This window comes from Panthera onca, chromosome A3, assembly GCF_046562875.1.
Source record: "Panthera onca isolate mPanOnc1 chromosome A3, mPanOnc1 haplotype 2, whole genome shotgun sequence".
Taxonomy (NCBI): domain Eukaryota; kingdom Metazoa; phylum Chordata; class Mammalia; order Carnivora; family Felidae; genus Panthera; species Panthera onca.
Window position 1 is genome coordinate 90,656,480 of NC_138341.1, and position 20,049 is coordinate 90,676,528.

Below are 20,049 nucleotides of genomic sequence, written 5' to 3' on the forward strand. Positions count from 1 at the left end.
TGTCTTGTTACTGCTGTAGCTTCATGGAGCTCTGGCGGTGCACTTATTCTTCCTGCTCTTGGTGGCCTGGGAGCAGCTGTGTCTTGCATTTATAGAACACTGTTAGTGACTTATGGGAGCATGGGGTGACAGGCTCCTGACAGCCTCTTTTCCTGTTTCTGCAGCTTGTGTTTGACTACCGGCCAGGCGACGTTTTTGGCTGTGTGGCCGACATTGGCTGGATCACAGGACACAGCTATGTGGTGTATGGACCCCTGTGCAATGGAGCGACCACTGTCCTTTTTGAGAGCACCCCAGTTTACCCTGATGCTGGTGAGGACTGGGGACCGAATAGGGTCCCCAGGAGGAAGCTTGAGGAAGGAGGAGAAGTTCACAGGAGGGTGGAGTAGATTCCCTCACTCTGTCCCGGCTGTGGTCCTTGTGGTCACGTGGCATAGCTGCCAGGCCTTTTGCTCTGCCAGGTGGGCTGGGGCCAGGGGCCATGTCTGCAGTAAGATCAGATAAGCAGTAGATGGGAGTGTGATTTGTCACTGGAAGCTGTCTCAGGACAACCCACTCCAGAGTTCTTGTCCCGCTAGCAAACTGGGTGCCTTGGGCCATCCCCTTAGCACTGTCCCTCTCCCCTCTCTGGCCACCTGACCAGATCCAGCCCTTAACACCCAGGCCAGCTGCCAGCCTCCTGTTACCACAGACGGGGGATTTTCTCCAGCTCTGCTGCCTGTGCCTTCAGGGACATCTGCCAGAGAGCATTGTGTGTGTCCTGGAGCCACCTACATGAATTGAGATTGCTTTGAGGACCCACATCTTGCTCACCTTGGCATCTCTCTTTCAGGCAGCACAAAACCCCAAGTATTTGTTATAATTCAGTTGAATTGTGGTGGCTCTGCCAAGCATTCCACAGTGCTAATAATGATGTGTGTAGAACTTTGTCACCTCCCCTGCTCCTCTTCAGCCTCCTGATGGACTAGATGCACCCTAGGAAGATTATGTAGGGGGCATAGTGAGGGATTAAGGGCCACACCTTAGGTGTGATCTCAGGCCCATCACTTCCACCCCTCGAAGCTCAGCCCACTCCATGTGTAGAGCCATGGTGGTGAGTTGAGGGGGATTGTGGGAGACCAGGTGTGTGTGTGTGTGTGTGCTGGACAATTGCCCTGCTCCCCAGGGCTCACTCAGTTGTGGCCACTGCTATTCCAGGGGAAGCACCTGTCACAACCTCAGAGACATCTAAGTGTGAACATAAGTTCTTTGTTAGTGCTACATGGGTTATTTTTAAAATTCACAGTGATATCCCTTTGAACCAATCTTTGCTGTATCTTTTGGGGTATACCACATGGATGCAGCCATCCAGAGCCAGGGGAAGGCTGTTTCCAAATGCACCAGCCCTGGATGTGGGGTGTGCTGGGTGATGATTGCCACAGGGCTCCCTTTCTATCCCAATGATGGGTGTTGGATTCCTTTCTGTGAACACAGGGGTTTGCATGTATCCAGCACACAGTAACTGTTGTCTGATTTCTAACTAAGTTAGAATAGATGCTATCTAGTGGGCTCAGACTGACGGTGAACTTGGGCCTTTTTGTAGGTCGATATTGGGAGACAGTGCAGAGGTTAAAGATCAATCAGTTCTATGGGGCCCCGACGGCTGTCCGGCTATTGTTGAAATATGGCGACTCCTGGGTGAAGAAGTACGACCGCTCCTCCTTGCGGACTCTGGGGTCAGGTGAGTGGTCTTCTGTGCTACTGGAGAGGTGTGTGTGCCATGTGGCAGAGCCAGTGCAGGCTTCAGGATGGTTTTAATTATGAAAGCTGCGTGGCTATGGCTGTGGCGAATTCAAACAGTGCCATACTGAATAGAAAGCAGATGTCCCTGCCCATAAGCAGCTTCCTGGAGCCCCCAGATGATAACAAACAGTCTGGAATACAATATTCTAGATGTTTCTGTGCCTGAGTTCTGTGCTTCATCTTTATTATGAAAAATTCCCAACCTGGTAAGGTGGCCCAAGCCCTCCTTCAGTGGCCACATGGGACTGCAGTGCAGGAGCTGACTGGGTCACTAAGGTGTTCCTCTGTTGCTTAGTACCGGATAGTCCCAAGGACTATAATAAACATCATTCTGTGCTTGTGTGCTGTTCTTGCTGTAGATATTTCCAAGGCAAGGAGTTATGAGATCAAAGGTTATCTCCATTTATAATTTTTATATATGTTGCCAAGTCACATGGAAACATCTGGGAAAGGTGATGTGGGGTTAGTTCAGATGATACCAGTGGGGTGGAAGGTACCCATGCCCGTTCTCTCTCCTTGTTCCTGATTCATTTCATTTCTGCCCCTACACATGTTGTCCATAGGCAAAACAAGGGCAGGGAGGTCCTCTGTGCTCCTTGGGTGAATACTTGGATCTTCTTGGTTTTTCACAGAGGAGGCATGTAGGGCAGGTACCACAAGGGAGGTGTCTTGCTGCCAAATGTGTCCACGGGGAAGGGAGCTCAGGACAGCATGTGCATGTCACTCATCAGTGGCACAGGTGTGTAGCGCTGTTATAGGTCTCAGGGCCCTGGTTCATACTACTCCCCTTGCCTGAAATGCCATAGTGCTCCTCTCCATCTGTGTGGGTTCCAACCTTCTCTCAAGGTCCGTCTCTGTGCACCTTCTCCCTGTGGAGTTACCTGGCTGCTCTGGACCTCGGGCTCTCTTTTCTCAGACAAATCCATATTTTGTACTTGGATATCTATTCTCATGCTGACTGTTTCCCTGGGCAGTGAGCTCCCAAAAGTCACACCCATCAGTATCCTCAGCATCCCAATGCCCACACACAGAGAAACACAGCAGGTCAGTGAGGGTTGACTGCTCTTTGTGAAGCTGAGTTGCAGGGCCAGAAACAGAAGGCTCAGATTTGTGCTGAGGGCTCAACACCCAGATGCTGGCATCTCCAGGGCAGTTGCTACCCAGCAATGCTGCTTCCCACCCAGGATGGCCTGGATCCTTGCCTGGGAGACCTGTTTTCATGTGCCTACCTCCCTTCTATTCAGAGCCTCCCTTGTGATTAGGGTCAGTTGGTGTCTGGATGACCAAGTACTTTGAATTTTCCAGGTGGGGTCAGCAGAAGTGTTTTGGGCTCCTTTCTAGATGGTGGTGAGTCTGAGATGCCTCTCTTGGCATGTTTAGGCTATGGAGTGTGAGTCCTGTGTGTCTTGACTGGGGGCTGTGTGGATGCAGAAGACCTGCCCTCCATACCACAAGGGCTATGACATGCCCCTGCACTTTGGGCTGGGCAGTGCTTGGGGACCGAGGGCAAGCAGAGGGCCACAGAAACTCAGATCCTCCAGGTGCCATTTGTAGGCCACCTGAGTGGGACCAGGAGTTAGGTTAGTGATGAAGGGAGGTTTGATTTTCTAGATGCACTCATGGGATTCAACTGCTAAGGAAGACTCACTAGGACCCCCAGTGATAAGGCATTTGCTCTGAGCATTTCAGAAGGAGATGCTCAGTAGCCGCATTAGAGTGGGGGTGCATGTCCCATCCAAAAGCTGCCTCAGCCAGGGATCCTCTAGGCCAGACAGGCTTCTGTAGTCCTCTCTCCACTTCCTCTCTTGGATCAGGCCCAGAACAACTCTGTACCAGGGAGCACACACAGAGGATTGGCCAGGCTCTGTGTATTTTGCTGGTCTTGTGGGCACATTCCTGCCATGTAATGAGCACCACCAGTGGAGCCCTGCAGGGGTTTCCCTGGGACCTGGTTATCAATAAGCAGTGCTGGCAGGCAGGTAAACAGCACTTGGCATCTTCTCACACCGGCAAAAGAGAGTAGCACCATGGACCAGGAAGCTTCATGCCTTGACCAGAGCCAGTGCAGTGCTGATCTCCACTGTGGTTCCACAGTTCAGGCTGCTTCCGTGTGGCTGGATTAGCCCCCACAGCTCAGGCTTTGGGTGCATTGACTTCATTTAATCTGACTGGTCAGCAGAATCTAGTTTACTTAGGACTTTAACCCCAAGATTTGCATTAATTTTTTTTTTAACTTTCAGCTTCACAAGTGACACATAGTTATACTCTTGCTGGGAAAAAAAAAATTGGAACATGGTAATGAAAGCTGATGTCCTCCATGGCGCTGCTCCAGGCAACCCAATTGCCTGTGCACCTTCTGATGCCTTCTTCACAGTTATATTACTGTGAAAGACATAGCTCGGTTCTGAAATGTCTTCTTTCCCTGAACAAGATCAAACTGCTATTATCCTATGTTTATTATAACTCAGCAACATGCAGTTTTCCATATGGCTCTGTTCTATGTTTTGAGAACTTGATTTTACCCTCCTGTGGGGGCTACTGTGGGTGTGGTCCAGTAGTCACGCCCCAGTGTTTGCATGTTCTGTCTCTTGCTGTTCCTCAGTGTATGGGCCAGTGCTGCATGGTATCCTCTGGCCTCCCTGTGAGTGCAGGGGCAAAACACACAACATCCAGCACCTGTGTGACCAGCATGGGAGGCCCTGGCCAGGTCAGGCCTTGGTTACTTGCTGCACGTGAGTGGTCCTGAGCAAGAGACAGCCAGCATGAGAGGATTTCACTATTTTAGCAGTGGTATGTTTAATCTGGCAAGTTCTGAGTGCCAGCCTTGTATGGGCATCTCATTAGGGTGGTAGCTTAGTCATTTGGGCTGCTATAACAAAACACCAATGACTATAAACAACAGGGATTTATTTCTCACAGTTGTGGAGTCTGGGAAGTTCACAATCAAGGTGCCAGCACGATTGTCTTCTGGTGAGGGCCCTCTTACTGGTTCATAGATGGTGCCTTCTCCCTGTGTCCTCACATGGTCCAAGGGAGGGGGGAGCTGGGTGGTCTGTTTTACAAGGGCACTAATCCAATTCCTGAGGGCTTCATTACCTCCCAAAGGCCTTACCTCCTAATACTATCATCTTTAGGGGTTAAGATTTCAACATATGAAATATTGGGGGTACACAAACATTGAGGTCATTAGCAGCTAGACATTGCTGTAGAAGTCAGGCTATAGAGTCATAGGATGCAAGCACATTTGTGTGTGTGTGTGTGTGTGTGTGTGTGTGTGTAGCATGTGTGTGTATATACGTGTTTAGCTTTAGTGGATTCTACCAGTTTCCTAAGTAGTTGTATCAGGTGTATGCATGTTTTTTTTTTCAATTTTTTAAAATATGTTTATTATTTATTTTTGAGAGAGTGAGAGAGTGCGAGAGTGCACTCACTCATGCTAGTGGGGGAGGGGCAGAGACAGAGAGGGACAGAGGATCCAAAGCAGTCTCCGCGCTGACAGCAGAAAGCCTGATGTGGGGCTCGAACTCACGAATGACAAGACCATGACCTAAGCCAAACTCAGTCAGTTAACTGACTGAGCCACCCAGGTGCCCCTCCACTTTTAAATATTAAGAGAACCACCCAAGTTGTTCCCCAGTTCCATACCAAATTACACTCCTATAGTGTATGTGCTATTGGTTCCCCCACATTTTATCCAACTTAAAAATTTTTTACATGATGGCTAAAATATCTTGTTGTAATTTGTATTTTTTTGATGGCCGTAAATATGCTGAATCTCACTGCTTTTTCAAATTTTCTTTTATGTCCTTCAGAAAAATTATAGAACAGTTTCCCCTATAAAAACCTATCCTTTTTGTTTTCAGTTTTGTTGAGGTGTATTATATCATTTTTTTCCTTTTGTGTGTGGTTTCAGTGGGAGAACCAATCAACTGTGAGGCCTGGGAGTGGCTCCACAAGGTGGTGGGGGACTGCAGATGCACGCTGGTGGACACCTGGTGGCAAACAGGTGAGAATGCCCCTGAGGAGAAGGGGACCTGATGCAGGGCTCACTCACTGCATGTGACAGCACATGAGAACATGTGGCTGAGCCTGAGTCTTGGAGGGTCAAGTGTGAGTGAGGCTCTGTGAATGCCATCCAACACCACTAATGCTTCAGCCCCTCAGCATATGAGGTGGTTGAAAAATCTGATGTCTGGAGTGAGAGACAGTGTGTGGCTACCCTTTTGCAGCTGTAAGATGTGTAATGACTTCTCTGGGCCTTAGGTTCCTCATTGGTGAAATGGGGGCACTCCACTACAGGCCCCGGTGAGGATGGAAAGAGATGATAGAAGTGCTGCACGTTGCCTACTGCTGACAGGTAGTAGGTGCTTAGCTAAATGTTCATTTTCCCTGTAGGGTCCATGTGTCCAACACAAATACATCTGATGCAGATGGACCCTGCTGTAAGGGACCAGAGTTTAAATTTAGATTTTAGTGGGAAACACATTTTTTTCTGTGTCATTTTGTTTTGCTTTGTCCTCTCTGCTCTGGAGTATTGTTCGGAGTAAGAGATCACCACTGATGTAATAAATGTAGCGAACTGTGGTCTCATTCTCCAAGAAGCCAGAATGTGAGGTATTGCAAATAGCTCTGTTCTCCTCCATTTGGGAAGGCTCAGGACAGAGACTCCCTACAGCTGAGTCTTGTGAGGCATTTCCATGCAGGCTGATAGAGGGAAGTGCCAGAGATGTGAGAACAGAATTGTGAGCATCACTTTTCATTGTTTGGTGTGGGGGATGGGGCACTGGCCCAGAAGCAGTTCTTTTCCTCCATCTTCCTGTGCAAGTAGGTGGGTTCTACCCCTTCCCACAGAGCCATGGATGAAGGGAGGAAGCCCCTATCCCTGTGGAGAGCCATAGCTGGACTGACCTCTCCTCCTTGGGTTCCCATCTCGTTTCTGCAGATGAGAGGACCAGAACCCAAGTCTGGGCTTGCCTCAGAAAGAGGTCTTTGTGTCACTGGGATCACTGTGTCATTTCCTTGAGCAGACAGGGGCAAGCACCCATCTCCCACCCTGGGAGAGCACTTGTGTGTCTGCAATGGACACTTTCATGGCAGTGTCTCGATAAACATTCCACTAGCTGCTAGGCCCATCCTGCATTTCTTCCCCATTCTCCCTGCAGAAACGGGTGGCATCTGCATCGCCCCACGCCCCTCGGAAGAAGGAGCAGAAATCCTCCCTGGCATGGCTATGAGACCCTTTTATGGCATTGTCCCAATTCTCATGGATGAGAAGGTAAGGGCCTTGCAGAGGCATCTCCTTCCTTCACGGGTGTCCTGCCAAGCTCCTGACACTCCTGTCTGCCTTCATGGCCTCCTCTGCTCGCTGTCCCACATCACGTGTGCCAGGCTCTTTTAGGTGGTAGAGGGCAAGCATTCAAGGACACAGTTGAAACTGCCACATGGGGTGAGCCCTAGGTTTTCTGGGAAGCCCTCTCCATGCTGCTTCCTTACGGAGGAGAAAGGCAGTTCCTCTTGGGGCCTCCTTGTCATTTTTCATGTTTCTGTTTTCATGCATTTTTCTGGCACTTCCCTCTATCATTTTTCAGAAGAATGTTAGTTTTTTGCTTCTGAAGCAGAATCTGCCAGTTCTCTCACATGTGTGTCTCTGGGTCTGTAGGGAAACGTTGTGGAGGGCGGTGATGTCTCTGGGGCTCTATGCCTGTCCCAGGCCTGGCCGGGCATGGCCAGGACCATCTATGGAGACCACCAGAGATTCATGGAGGCCTACTTCAAGCCTTACCCAGGTGAGCTGGCTAAAGTGGATCATGTCATGCATTTTTGCACACACTGGAAATCATAAGCTCAGAAAACATTTTTAAGGAAATGATGACTGAGTGTAGAGCAGTGATACTTTGGAGTTGGAATCCTCCTCCCATCCACTTCACCTCCCTAAGCCCCCTGGTCTCTGGACTGGTAAGAATTCTTGGGGGTTAAGTGGGGCTGCATGCAGAGCCCAAAGTGCCTGGCCTGTGGTGTGCATGCCTTAGGCTACTAAGAGAGAAGGATGAAGAAACAACTTTGGAAAACTGTCATGATGGCTGTGAGTTTTCTTCCAGTTTACTTTTTGTTTTTTTCCTGCTTTGCTTTGTGTTGTTGGGTTGGAAGATTATATACACAGTGTGCCTGTGGGAATCCATCATCTTCAGTCTCAAGCTTGTGAAAGAGACTCACTTTTGGGGATGCTTGGGTGGGCTCCTTGTACATCTTCTGCTCCCCAACGTTTGCGGTTATGACATGGTCAGAATTCTGCTGACTCAGAGCCACTGCCCTCTCTCTAGCACATAGCCAGATGGCACTATCTAGAGAAGTGTCTCCACAAGGGGTTGCCAGGAGTACAAACAGGCAGGAGGTCAGCAGAGCTGGGGCTTCAGGGCTTTCTTCCATAGAGAGAGTTGGGGTGTGGGTACTACTGTATCCTTCCTGGAGGGACGGGAGCCCTGCTGGGTCCTGGTTCAGAGGTATTGGTGCTGAATTCTCCCATTGTGGTGCAGGCTACTACTTCACTGGAGATGGGGCTTACCGGACCGAGGGCGGCTACTACCAGATCACAGGGCGGATGGATGACGTCATCAACATCAGCGGCCACAGGCTGGGGACTGCTGAGATCGAGGACTCGATGGTGAGAATGGCCCAGCCTCCTTGGGTAGGATGCCTCTTTGAGGCCTCAGATTTACTTGCGTGCTGACTCAGGCAGTTCACCTCTTGCATGTTTTGTCTTGTTGTGTTCTGCACAGGCTAGCCACCCCACTGTGGCAGAGACTGCTGTCATTGGCTACCCCCATGACATCAAAGGAGAAGGTGAGTGCCCACAAAAGGAGCTCCTCATTCCTGGTCTTACGCCCATTGTGGGCACTTTGTAAAAGGAGCAGAATCTGGAAGATGGGTGGCAGGGGATTTTTATGGGTCAAGCTGTTGCTTCCTTCAGTCTTACGTGGATTTTGGGTGAATAGACTTGATGGCATGCATGTTAGGTGAGGGTCAGATTTCTGAAATGTCCTAACTCTGCCGTCCTTTGAGGACACACATCCACAAGCAGCCAGGACCTATTTGGCCTCTACTGAGCTTGGGAGTCTATTTGGCCTCTACTGAGCTTGGGAGTTTCATCCTCTGTCTGTGTGCCTGTGGTGGCCCAGTTGCCGACGGTTCACATGAAATGTCCTATCATGCTCAGAGCATCTCCTTGCACATGCTGGGTTACAGCGCCTGGTGCCAGCTCTGCAGCCACATAGGAGCTGGCAGACAGGAGTGTGCCCTGGAGTGGACTCTTCTGCTGCTCTGGGACTTGTTCTGGAGGAATTTGATCAGTGGTTCCCATGCAAGTGACATGCCAGGGGAGTGCTAAATGATGGTCAGGGTGGTCTTACTGAAGACACACATTGTTCCAAAGTCTGCCAGATTCTAAGCAGTTGGGTGTGGGAAGTGGCAGGATCACTTGAGTATCATAGTGCTTGGTGCACAGTGGCCACACTCACTTGGGTTGGCATTAGCTGGACACTTTCGACCCTACACTGCCCTGCTGGGCAAACCATCCTCCACTGCCTGGCCAAGCAGCCTGGGATTGGACACTCTCCCTATTGCTGTCAGGGACAGCCTCTGTCGCAGCATGTCCCATTGTTACCTGCCTTCCTGCCATGTTTATGTGCCACTATTCCATTATTTACGCAAACACCTTATCTAAATCAACTCATTGTAAAATTTAACATTTATTGAAGTTCCTTTAAAAAAAGCATTTTCAGTTGCCGTGAGAAGCATGTGTTCATGAGGTTGCCTTCCCCCCCCCCCCCCCCCCCCCGCCCTTCCTTAGCAGGAGACTGGGAAGCACTGGAGAGGGGGCAGGGATAGGAGGGGGATGGAGATAGGAACACGTCCTTGCCTGTGACACTCAGAGGCCTTGGGCCACCTCATTATCCCATCAGCAGATGCACACAAATAACTTTGGGATCACCAGGACTTTAGTACTGGGGAAGACGTGTGTATCATGGGTATGGTGATATACATTTTTCTGATTTCTAACAAATTTGAGCAGCCATCTATTTGTAATACACAACAGCAAAAGCTGTTGGGTACCTGTTTGTCCCTACTCCCTGTGCACTTGGTCTAATTGAGGGGAGGCCCTGGGTCTTGTCTGATTAGGACCCAGACCTGGCAAGGGACATAAGTCCCTGCTTCATTGAGCTTTCATGCTGGAGGGTCAGGGAGTAGAGGGGAGAGATGGACAATATGCAATAAACACAATCAATGAAGAAGCTACAAGTAGGTTGTGCCATGGCATGTGCCATGGGGAGAATTAATTAAGATGGGTGGAATGGTGCAGGTATACACAGGCTACACATATATAGGAACTCCATGTATGAAGGGCATTGCAGATCCATGGGGAAAGAGACTGTCCCCACTGGTTGTGGGATTGCTCACATAGAGAAACAATAGAATTGGATCCCTCGGTACCACATATGCAAGATTATCCCAGGTGGATTCACAAGAAATGTAGAGACCTGTGGGAACCACTGTTAATCCTTTCTGGAACCTGGCAGGATACTGACAGACAAAACTTAGTGTTTATGTTAAAATATTGGTTAGTCAGCACTGGCCAACAGAACTTCCTGCCAAGATGGAGCTTGCTTTTCATCTGTGCTGTCCAGGAGAGTAGCCATAGCTATAAGTGGATCATGAGACCAAGGAACTACATCTTAACCTTAACTTCATTTACATTTTAATAGCTACTGTGGCTAGTTCCCACCGTGCTATACATGTACCCACAAGATTAGTGCCATGTGCTGTGTTCCCATGTACCATCTCACAGGAGTGGATGGTATTCTCCTGTCAGCCCACATTATGGTCTACTTCACAGGTGCAAGGACAGTGGGAGGGGGTTAAGTTATGCCTCCAAGGTCACACCCCCAGCCAATCAACACCAGAGCCCCAGAGAGCTCTCAACTACATGTTGGCTTCACTGGGATGTTCAAAGGAGCTGTGAGAATTGCTTCTGCTTTGGATGAAATGGGAACACATTTTCAGGGCTACAATGAAACAAAGCAGCTGCTACAAGGTCACCAGTGTATGATTTTAAGATCTTTAGGATTTATAGTGACTATATACAATGCTCTGCCTCAGGAGATGGTTTGTGGTCTAATACACCCCAAATCTTTGCTTCCTTCCAGCTGCATTTGCCTTTATTGTGTTGAAGGACAATGCAGGTGACCCAGATTTGGTGGTGAAGGAGGTCAGATCAGCAGTGGCCAACAAGATTGCCAAGTATGCGGTGCCTGATCAGATTCTGGTGAGTGGCACCTGCCCTTCAGGTGTGATGGCGCTACTGGTTGTAAGCCTCCTTCTCTGCTTCCCACAATTAACAACAACAAGTGATCCCTTTCATCAGCAGCAAAGTGGACATTAGCTGTTTGGTTTCCAGGGAGGTAGGTGGGGATGGTGAGTTGCTGTATCCTCATAGAGAGGGGAAGGTCAGAATACCTCGCAGCAAACCTTTACACAATTCACCTGTTCAGGGTACAGTGCTGGGCAGGATTAGACATTCTCTTACTTTGGCCTTTGGAAGCTATTTATAGGAGCAGGTCTGAGTGGTGAAGAAAATTAGAGATTTTAGTTATTTTTTTTTAAAGTTTTAATTTAAATTCCAGTTAATTAACATACAGAGTGATAATTAGTTTTAGATGTACAATATAGTGATTCAACCATTCCATATATTACTCTGTGTTCATCACAATGAGTGCACTCCTTAATCCCCACCACATATTTCACCCATCCCCCTGCCCACCTCCCCTCTGTAGTTAAGAGTCTGTTTCTTGGTTTGCCCATCTCTCTTTTTTCCCCTTATCTCTGTTTTTTTTTTCTTAAATTACACATGAGTGAAATCATAATGGTATTTGTCTTTCTCTGACTGACTTAATTTTGCTTAGATAATATTCTCTACTATATATATATACATATATATATATATACACACACTCTACTATATATACTATATATATATATATATATATGTACATACACACACACACACCCACACACACACACACACACAACGTCTTCTTTATTCATCAGTTGATGGATACTTGGGCTGTTTCCATAATTTGGCTATTGTAGATAATGCTATAAATATCAGGGTGCATGCATCCCCTTGAATTAGTATTTTTGGATTCCTTGGGTAAATACCTAGTAGTACAATTGCTGGATCATAGGGTAGCTCTATTATTAACTTTTTGAAGAACCTCCATACTGTTTTTCGCAGTGGCTGCACCAATTTATATTCCCACCAACAGTGCAAGAGGGCTCTCCTTTCTCCACATCATCACCATGACATACTGTTTCGTGTGTTGTGATTTTAGCCATTCTGACAGGTGTGAGGTGATGTCTCATTGAAGTTTTGATTTGTACTTGCCTGATGATGAGTGATGTTGAGGATGTTTTCATGGGTTTGTTGGCCATCTGGATGTCTTTTTTGCAAAAATGTCTATTGATGTCTTCTCCCCATTTTTAATTAGATTTTTTTTTTGGGTGTTGAGTTGTAAAACTTCTTTATACATATTTGATATTAACTCTTTATCAGATATGTCATCTGCAAATATCTTCTCCCATTCCATAGGTTGCCTTTTAGTTTTGTTGATTGTTTCCTTGCTGTGCAGAAACTTTTTATTTTGATGAAGTCCCAATAGTTTATTCTTGTTTTTGTTTCCCTTGCCTCAGGAGACAGATCTAGAAGGAAGTTGCTATGGCTGATGCCAAAGAGGTTACTGTTTGTGTTCTCTAGGATTTTGATGATTTCAGGTCTCACATTTAGGCCTTTAATACATTTTGAATTTATTTTTGTGTTTGGTGTAAGAAAATGGTCTAGTTTCATTCCTTTGCAAGTAACTGTCCAGTTTTCCTAACACCATTTGTTGAAGAGACTGTCTTTTTCCCATTGGATATTTTTTCCTGCTTTGTTGATGGTTAATTGACTATGTAGTTGTGGGTTCATTCTGGGTTTTCTGTTCTGTCCCATTGATCTGTGTGTCTATTTTTGTGTTAGTACCATATACTGTTTTGATTACTACAGCCTTGTAATGTTCCTTAAGTCTGGAACTGTGATGCCTCTAGCTTTGCTTTTTCAAGGTTGCTTTGGCTCTTCAGGGCCTTTTGTGGTTCCATACAAATTTTAGGATTGTTTGTTCTAGTTCTTGTGAAAAAATGCTGTTGGTATTTTGATAGGGAATGCATTAAATGTGCAGATTGCTTTGGGTAGTATAGACATTTCAACAGTATTTGTTCTTCCAACTCATGAGCATGGAATGTCTTTCTATTTCTTGATGTCATCTTCAGTTTCTTTCATCACTGTTTTAGTTTTCAGAGTACAGGTTTTTCACCTTTTTGGTCAGGATTATTCCTCTGTATCTTATGGTTTTGGGTGCAATTGTAAATGGGATTGATTCCTTAGTTTCCCTTTCTGCTGCTTCATTATTGGTTTAAAGAAATTTAACAGGGGCACCTGGGTGGCTCAGTTGTTTAAGCATCCAACTCTTGATTTCAGTTCAGATCATGATCTCACAGTTCATGGGTTTGAGCCCCATGTTGGGCTTCACGCTGACAGTGCAGAGACTGCTTGGAATTCTCTCTCCCTCCTTTCTGCCCCTCCCTGGTGCTCTTTCTCTCTCTCTCTCTCAAAATAAATACATAAAGACTTAAAAAAAAAGAAATGCAACAGATTTCTGTATGTTGATTTTGTGTCCCATGACTTTACTGAATTTGTGTATCAGTTCTAGCAATGTTTTGGTGGAGTATTTCAGGTTTTCTATATAGAGTATCATGTTGTCTGTAAATAGTGAACATTTTACTTTTTTCCTTGCTGATTTAGATGCCTTTTATTTCTTTTTGGTGTCTACTTGCTGTGGCTAGGATTTCCAGTACTATGTTAATTAACTGCAGTGAGAGTGGACATGTTCTTGACCATAGAGGAAAAACTGAGAGTTTTTCCTCTTTGAGGATGATGTTAGCTTTTCATATATGACCTTTATTATGTTGATGTATGTTCCCTCTCAACCTACTTTGTTGATGGTTTTTTATCACGAATAGATGCTGTATTTTGTCAGATGTTTTTTCTGGATCTATTGAAATGATCATATGGTTTTTATCTTTTCTTTTATTAATATGGTGTATCACATTGATTGATTTGTAAGTATTGAACCACCCTTGCAGCCCAGGAATATATCCCACTTGATCATGGTGAGTATTTCTTTTAATGTATTGTTGGATTCAATTTACTAGGATTTTATTGAGAATTTTTGCATCCATATTCATTAGGGATATTGGCCTGTAGTTCTCTTTTTTAGTGGAATCTTTATCTGGTTTTGGTAAGAGGATAATGCTGGCCTCATAGAATGAATTTGGAAATTTTCTTTCCTTTTTTATTTTTTGGAATGGTTTGAGAAGAATAGGTATTAAGTCTTCCTTAAATGTTTAGTAGAATTCATCTGTGAAGTCATCTGGCACTGGACTTTTTGTTTGTTGGGAGTTTTTGATTACTGATTTATTTTCTTTGATGGTTATTGGTCTGTTCAAGTTTTCTATTTCTTCCTGTTTCAGTTTTGGTAGTTTTTATGTTTCTAAGAATTTGTGCATTTTTTTCCAGATTATCCAGATTTTTGACATATAATTTTTCATGTTCTCTTATAGTACTGTTTGTATTTCTGTGGTGTTGGTTGTTATCTTTCCTCTCTCATTTGTGATTTTATTTATTTGGGTCCTTTCTCTTTTCTTTTTGATAAGTCTGGCCAGGGGTTTATCAATTTTGTTAATTCTTTCAAAGAGTCAGCTCCTGGTTTCATGAACCTGTTTTATTATTTATTTTGTTTTAGTTTCTATACCATTTATCTTTTCTCTAATCTTATTTCCCTTCTTATGCTGGCTTTAGGCTTCATTTATTGTTCTTTTTCTAGGTCCTTTGAGTGTAAGGTTAGGTTGTTTATTTGAGATTTTTCTCGCTTCTTGAGGTAGACCTGTATTGCTACATACTTCCCTCTTAGAACCACTTTTGCTGCATCCCAAAAGTTTTAGACCAACGTGTTTTCATCTTCATTTGCTTCCATATATTTTTTTATTTCTTCTTTGATTTCCTGGTTGACCAATTCATTCTTTAAGTAGCATGTTGTTTAATCTCCATGTATTTGTTGTCTTTCCAATTTTTTTTCTTGTGGTTGACCTCTAGTTTCATAGTGTTGTGATCAGAAAACATGCATGGTATGATCTTAGTGTATTTGTACTTGCTGAGACCTGTTTTATGACTTATTATGTGATCTATTCTGGAGAATGTCCAATGTGCACTCAAAAAGAAATGTGTATTCTGCTGCTTTAGGATGAAATGTTCTAAATATATCTGTTAAGTCCATCTGGTCCAGTGTGTCATTCAAAGCTATTGTTTCCTTGTTGATTTTCTGTTTAGGTGATCTGTCCATTGATGTAAGTGGGGTGTTAAAGTCCCCTATTATTATTGTATTATTATTAATTAGTTCCTTTATTTTTGTTATTGTCTTATATATTGGGGTGCTCCCAATATTGGGAGAATAAATACTTACAATTATTATATCTTCTTGTTGGATTATCCCCTTTATGATTATATAGTATCCTTGTCTCTTGTTATAGTCTTTGTTTTAAAATCTGTTTTGTCCAAAATATGAATTGCTACTCTGGCTTTCTTTTGACATCCATTTGCATGGTAAATATTTCTCCATCCCCTCACTTTTAATATGCAGGGTGGCTTTATATCTAAAATGGGTCTCTTGTAAGCAGCATATAGATGGGTCTTTTTTTTTTTTTTATCCATTCTGTCACTCTATGTCTTTTGATTGGAGTGTTTAGTCTATTTAAATTCAAAGTAATTTTTTTATTTTTTTAATTTTTTAAAAATGTTTATTTATTTTTGAGACAGAGAGAGACAGAGCATGAATGGGGGAGGGTCAGAGAGAGAGGGAGACACAGAATCCTAAGCAGGCTCCAGGCTCTGAGCTGTCACTATCAGCACAGAGCCCAACGCAGGGCTTGAACTCACAGACTGTGAGATCATGAAACTGAGCTGAAGTTGGACGCTCAACCGACTGAGCCACCCAGGCGCCCCTCAAAGTAATTTTTGATAGATATGTACTTATTGCCATTTTATTACTTGTTTTGTCATTGTATCTGGAGATTTTCTCTGATCCTTTCTTGTCTTTGTCACTTTTGGTCCTTCTTTTCCACTCAGAGTCCCCTTTTAATATTTCTTGCAGGGCTGGTTTAGTGGTCACAGACTTCTTTAGTTTTTGTCTGTCTGAGAAACTCTTTATCTCTCTTTATGCTCTGAATGGTAGCCTTGCTGGATGGAGTGTTGTTGGCTACAGATTTTTCCCATTAAGCATGTTGAATATATCATGGTCTGCCAAGTTTCTGAGGACAGATCTGTAGCTAGCTTTATGGGTCTTCCCTTACAAGTTGAGGACTTTCTGGGGTGCCTGGGTGGCTCAGTCGGTTAAGCGTCCGACTTTAGCTCAGGTCACGATCTCGCGGTCCGTGAGTTCGAGCCCCGCATCGGGCTCTGGGCTGATGGCTCAGAGCCTGGAGCCTGCTTCTGATTCTGTGTCTCCCTCTCTCTCTGCCCCTCCCCCATTCATGCTCTCTCTCTGTCTCAAAAAATAAATAAACGTTAAAAAAAATTAAAAAAAAAAAAGTTGAGGACTTTCTTTCTTGCTGCTTTTAGGATTTTTCTTTCTCACTATATTTTGCAAATTTAATTATAATAGGTCTTGGTGTTGGCCTGCTTTTGTTGATTTTGATGGGAGTTCTCTGTGCCTCCTTGATCTCGATGTCTGTTTCCTTCCCTAGATTAGGAAAGTTTTCAGCTTTCATTTCTTCAAAAAAAAATGTCTGCCCCCTTTTCTCTCTCCTCTTCTTCTGGGACTCCTATAATACAAACGTTAATGTTATTATATTTGATGGAGTCACACTTAGTTCCCTAAGTCTATTGCTATGTTTCATAATTCTTTCTCACCTTTGTTCAGCTTCATTATTTTCCATTATTTTGTCTTCTAAGTCACCAATTCATTCCTCTGCCTCTTCCAGTCTGCTGTTCATTGCATTAAGCCTGTTTCCAATCTTGAGTATTGAGTTCTTCATCTCTGGTTGATTCCTTTTTAAGTCTGTTATCTCTGTGGTCAGGGTCTCACTGATGTTTTCTATTCTTTCTCAAGCCCAGTGAGTATCCTTAGGATTGTTGCTTTACATTCTCCATCAGGCATGTTACTTATATCTTATAAGGCATGTTACTTATATATGTTCCACTTAGATCTCTGGCCATGGACTTACCTTATTCTTGCATTTGGGATAAATTCCTCCATTGTTGCATTTTGTCTAAGTCTCTGCCTTATTCATAAGAGATTTTAAATAGAGAAACATGGGGAAAGTACCAGTGTTCCCCAGCCCCAGTTAGATTCTGAACATATCTCCTGGTGTCAGTGCAGGAGACACTGCCAGACCCTGTCTGAGAGGGTCTGTGTTAGAGTCAGGTCTGGGGAAGAAGGGGGCCCATTCTCCAGCCTTATTAGGTTTCCACTCCTTCCTTTGTTAACATTTCCCCCCACAGTCTTCCTTGGTTCAGAGGAGGTCCTCTGAGATGGGAATGGCCCTAGCTTCCCCTGGTGTCATATGAAGTCAAGTTGTTTGGTGACCAGAGTTTTAGGGAGACCTGAACTCCCCTTTCAAAAGATAGGTCACTGTTAAATAAGCCCCAAACATAGCTCTTAGCATGTTGCTGTTGACATTAAAGGGGCCATGGCTGTTTGAAAATGCTGAATTTTCAAATACTAAGCAAGACAACATTTTTGTCTGAAGTAGCTCTTACCACTTATGTCAGCAAAAAGCCACTTTGGGCCAGGCCAGTGGGTGGAGACGAGGTGCCATGGCATATACTTGGTTCTGTTGCTATCTGGGAGCCCTCATTAATGTAGTGAACAGGAGACAGAGGTATCAGCAGTGAGGCAGACCCAGGTATGGACAGACTTGACCTGGAGGAAGCCTTCAGCAAACCCCTGATGTGTGGTTGATTCTGCCCTTCAGGTTGATTTCAGCTTTAGGTCCAGATGGTGTGAAGATATAACCAGAGACCACAGGTCTCCATATCTTTGGGGCAGGCCTGGCATCTCAGTCATTCATTCCTGAGCCCCCAGCAAGGGTGTCATCCCTTGCTGTTACCCCAGTGCAGCTGGACACTGCTGGGAGTATGCGCACCACCTGAACTTGAATTCCACACCCTTTCCTTGCCAGGTTGTGAAGCGTCTTCCAAAAACTCGGTCTGGAAAAGTCATGCGGAGGCTCCTGAGGAAGATAATTACAGGAAGAGCTCAGGATCTGGGAGATACCACCACCTTGGAGGACCCCCATGTCATCATGGAAATCCTGAAGGTCTACCAGAAGTACAAAGACAAACAAACTGCTGCTCAGTGATGGGCTTTGGCTGAGACCCAGTGCCCATGCCCCTAACTGTCCTTCCAGAATGTAGCTCTCAGATTGGCTCATTTCCTACTGTCCCAGAAGCATTCCTCTCCTAGAGTGTAATCCACACTGCCCAAATGTGAAGTCTGTGCTAAGCCTGCCTTCTTTCTGCTGAGGACCCATGAAGAGATACTATTAGATATGCTTAGCATTTGTTTCCCTTGTCCTGAATTTGGTTTCCTGGGATGAAAAGTCATTGTCATCTCCATTTCTCTGTCACCTCCAGACAGCACAGGAAGGTGAGGTGTGCCTGCTCAGAGAACCAGAAGCAATCATATTTTTTCCCCCAGATGTACTAGATACAAAAGGCAGAAATTTTATTTTTATACTTTTATATTTTGGAAGAATGAGCAGATATACACATGTAGTGTACAGATTTACTTATACACATTCTTCGTAACATTTAGAGTTATGAAAATATCCTTTTGTGCCTTTGCTCATGGGGAAATGTGGAGAGGGTCAGAGGATGCCTTTTTAATGTTGGCATGCTGGGAATCTGAATTTGAAATGTTTGTACCTCTGTCTAAATATAGCTATCTTGAGAACTTTCAAGCTTGTAGCATCCTTGTTTTGTTGTATATTTCTATTTACCCTGGCTTATGTATAATGAAACCTAACTTCTAAAAGTGATGGTATGAACGTGCTCCAATTTTAGTTCTAGACCCACTCATATATTCTGTTTCTCCAAGCTGTGATGTGGAAAGATTCCCCTTTCCACCTCAAATGCCTCTTGGTAGAAGGTCAGCATGCTCCAAATATGTACGGATGTTCGGGGAAGCCCATGAAAACTCAGGTGACTTGTTTGGCCAGGACTGAATCCTTGAAAACTGCCTATCCTTCATTCTGTGGTTGGTGTGGGAAGAACCACAGAGGTCCAAGGATGAGACTTAGAACTCTGAATCAGGTCTCTCTCTTTTTCTTAAGAATGCCTTAAGCCATCTGAACATTAGCAAGATGACATAAACCTTTAGGTTTGCAAAGTGTTTATTAGCCAAGCACAAGAGGGCCAGTGGCGTGGAACACAGGTGAAGGCAGCCTGCTGAGCTGGGTCCTTGGGAACAGGGAAAGGTTGTCCTTATCTTTACCCCACATTATATGTGCCTTGCAGCTGTGTAGGTGTTCAAGGGGTGTCTGGGGTACTGAACACCTACTGTGGGTCATAGTTGTGCTGGCTTCTCTCTGATTAGGCAAGTATGCCTGTGACACCAACAGGGTGGCCATTGGCTGTGGCCCACAGAAATAGAGTGATGGTCTGTTCTCTGTTGCTAAGTAACAAGTGGTGCTTAGCAACAGAGAACCATGCACTTGGACCTGTCACATGTGTGGTAGACTTGGCAGACTGTAGTTATGGTGCTATTTATGAAATGGCTTGGGTATAAACTCGGACAGTGACCAGGATAGTTCATAAAGTTTATTTTGTTCATTCTCTTCCTTCTGTTGTGATGTTTTTGATCAAATAATGCTATTGTTATTGCTGAATATAATCCCAAGGACAAAACTGAAAGGGCCTAGTCATTCAAAAGAGAACACTTAAAAAAAAATCCATTGGGGAGGAAATCCTTTACAGGGAGGAAATACACACTAAGAGCTTACCTATCTTCCACTCTTATTTGGTAAACCTATCTGTGTCTAGATTGCTGTGCTATCCAATACACTAGTTATACATAGCTATTTAGGCATAAGTAAAAAATATATACAGAATAGAGCAGAATAAAA

At 44.7% G+C, this 20,049-nt stretch overlaps 1 protein-coding gene across 2 annotated transcripts in view; it reads left to right on the plus strand.

Annotated features, from left to right (window-relative positions):
* ACSS1 (acyl-CoA synthetase short chain family member 1) overlaps nt 1-19,764 on the plus strand; it is a 61,749-nt gene extending 41,985 nt beyond the window's left edge. For both annotated transcript variants that reach the window (XM_060610585.3, XM_060610568.3), the window contains exons 6-14: nt 165-312; nt 1,583-1,720; nt 5,696-5,788; nt 6,945-7,057; nt 7,442-7,568; nt 8,316-8,443; nt 8,559-8,622; nt 10,983-11,101; nt 18,106-19,764. In XM_060610585.3, coding sequence (XP_060466568.1) covers nt 165-312; nt 1,583-1,720; nt 5,696-5,788; nt 6,945-7,057; nt 7,442-7,568; nt 8,316-8,443; nt 8,559-8,622; nt 10,983-11,101; nt 18,106-18,285 — 1,110 coding nt within the window. In that variant the 3' untranslated portion in view covers nt 18,286-19,764. The remainder of the gene's footprint in view (nt 1-164; nt 313-1,582; nt 1,721-5,695; nt 5,789-6,944; nt 7,058-7,441; nt 7,569-8,315; nt 8,444-8,558; nt 8,623-10,982; nt 11,102-18,105) is intronic.
* Nucleotides 19,765-20,049: the final 285 nt, after the last annotated feature.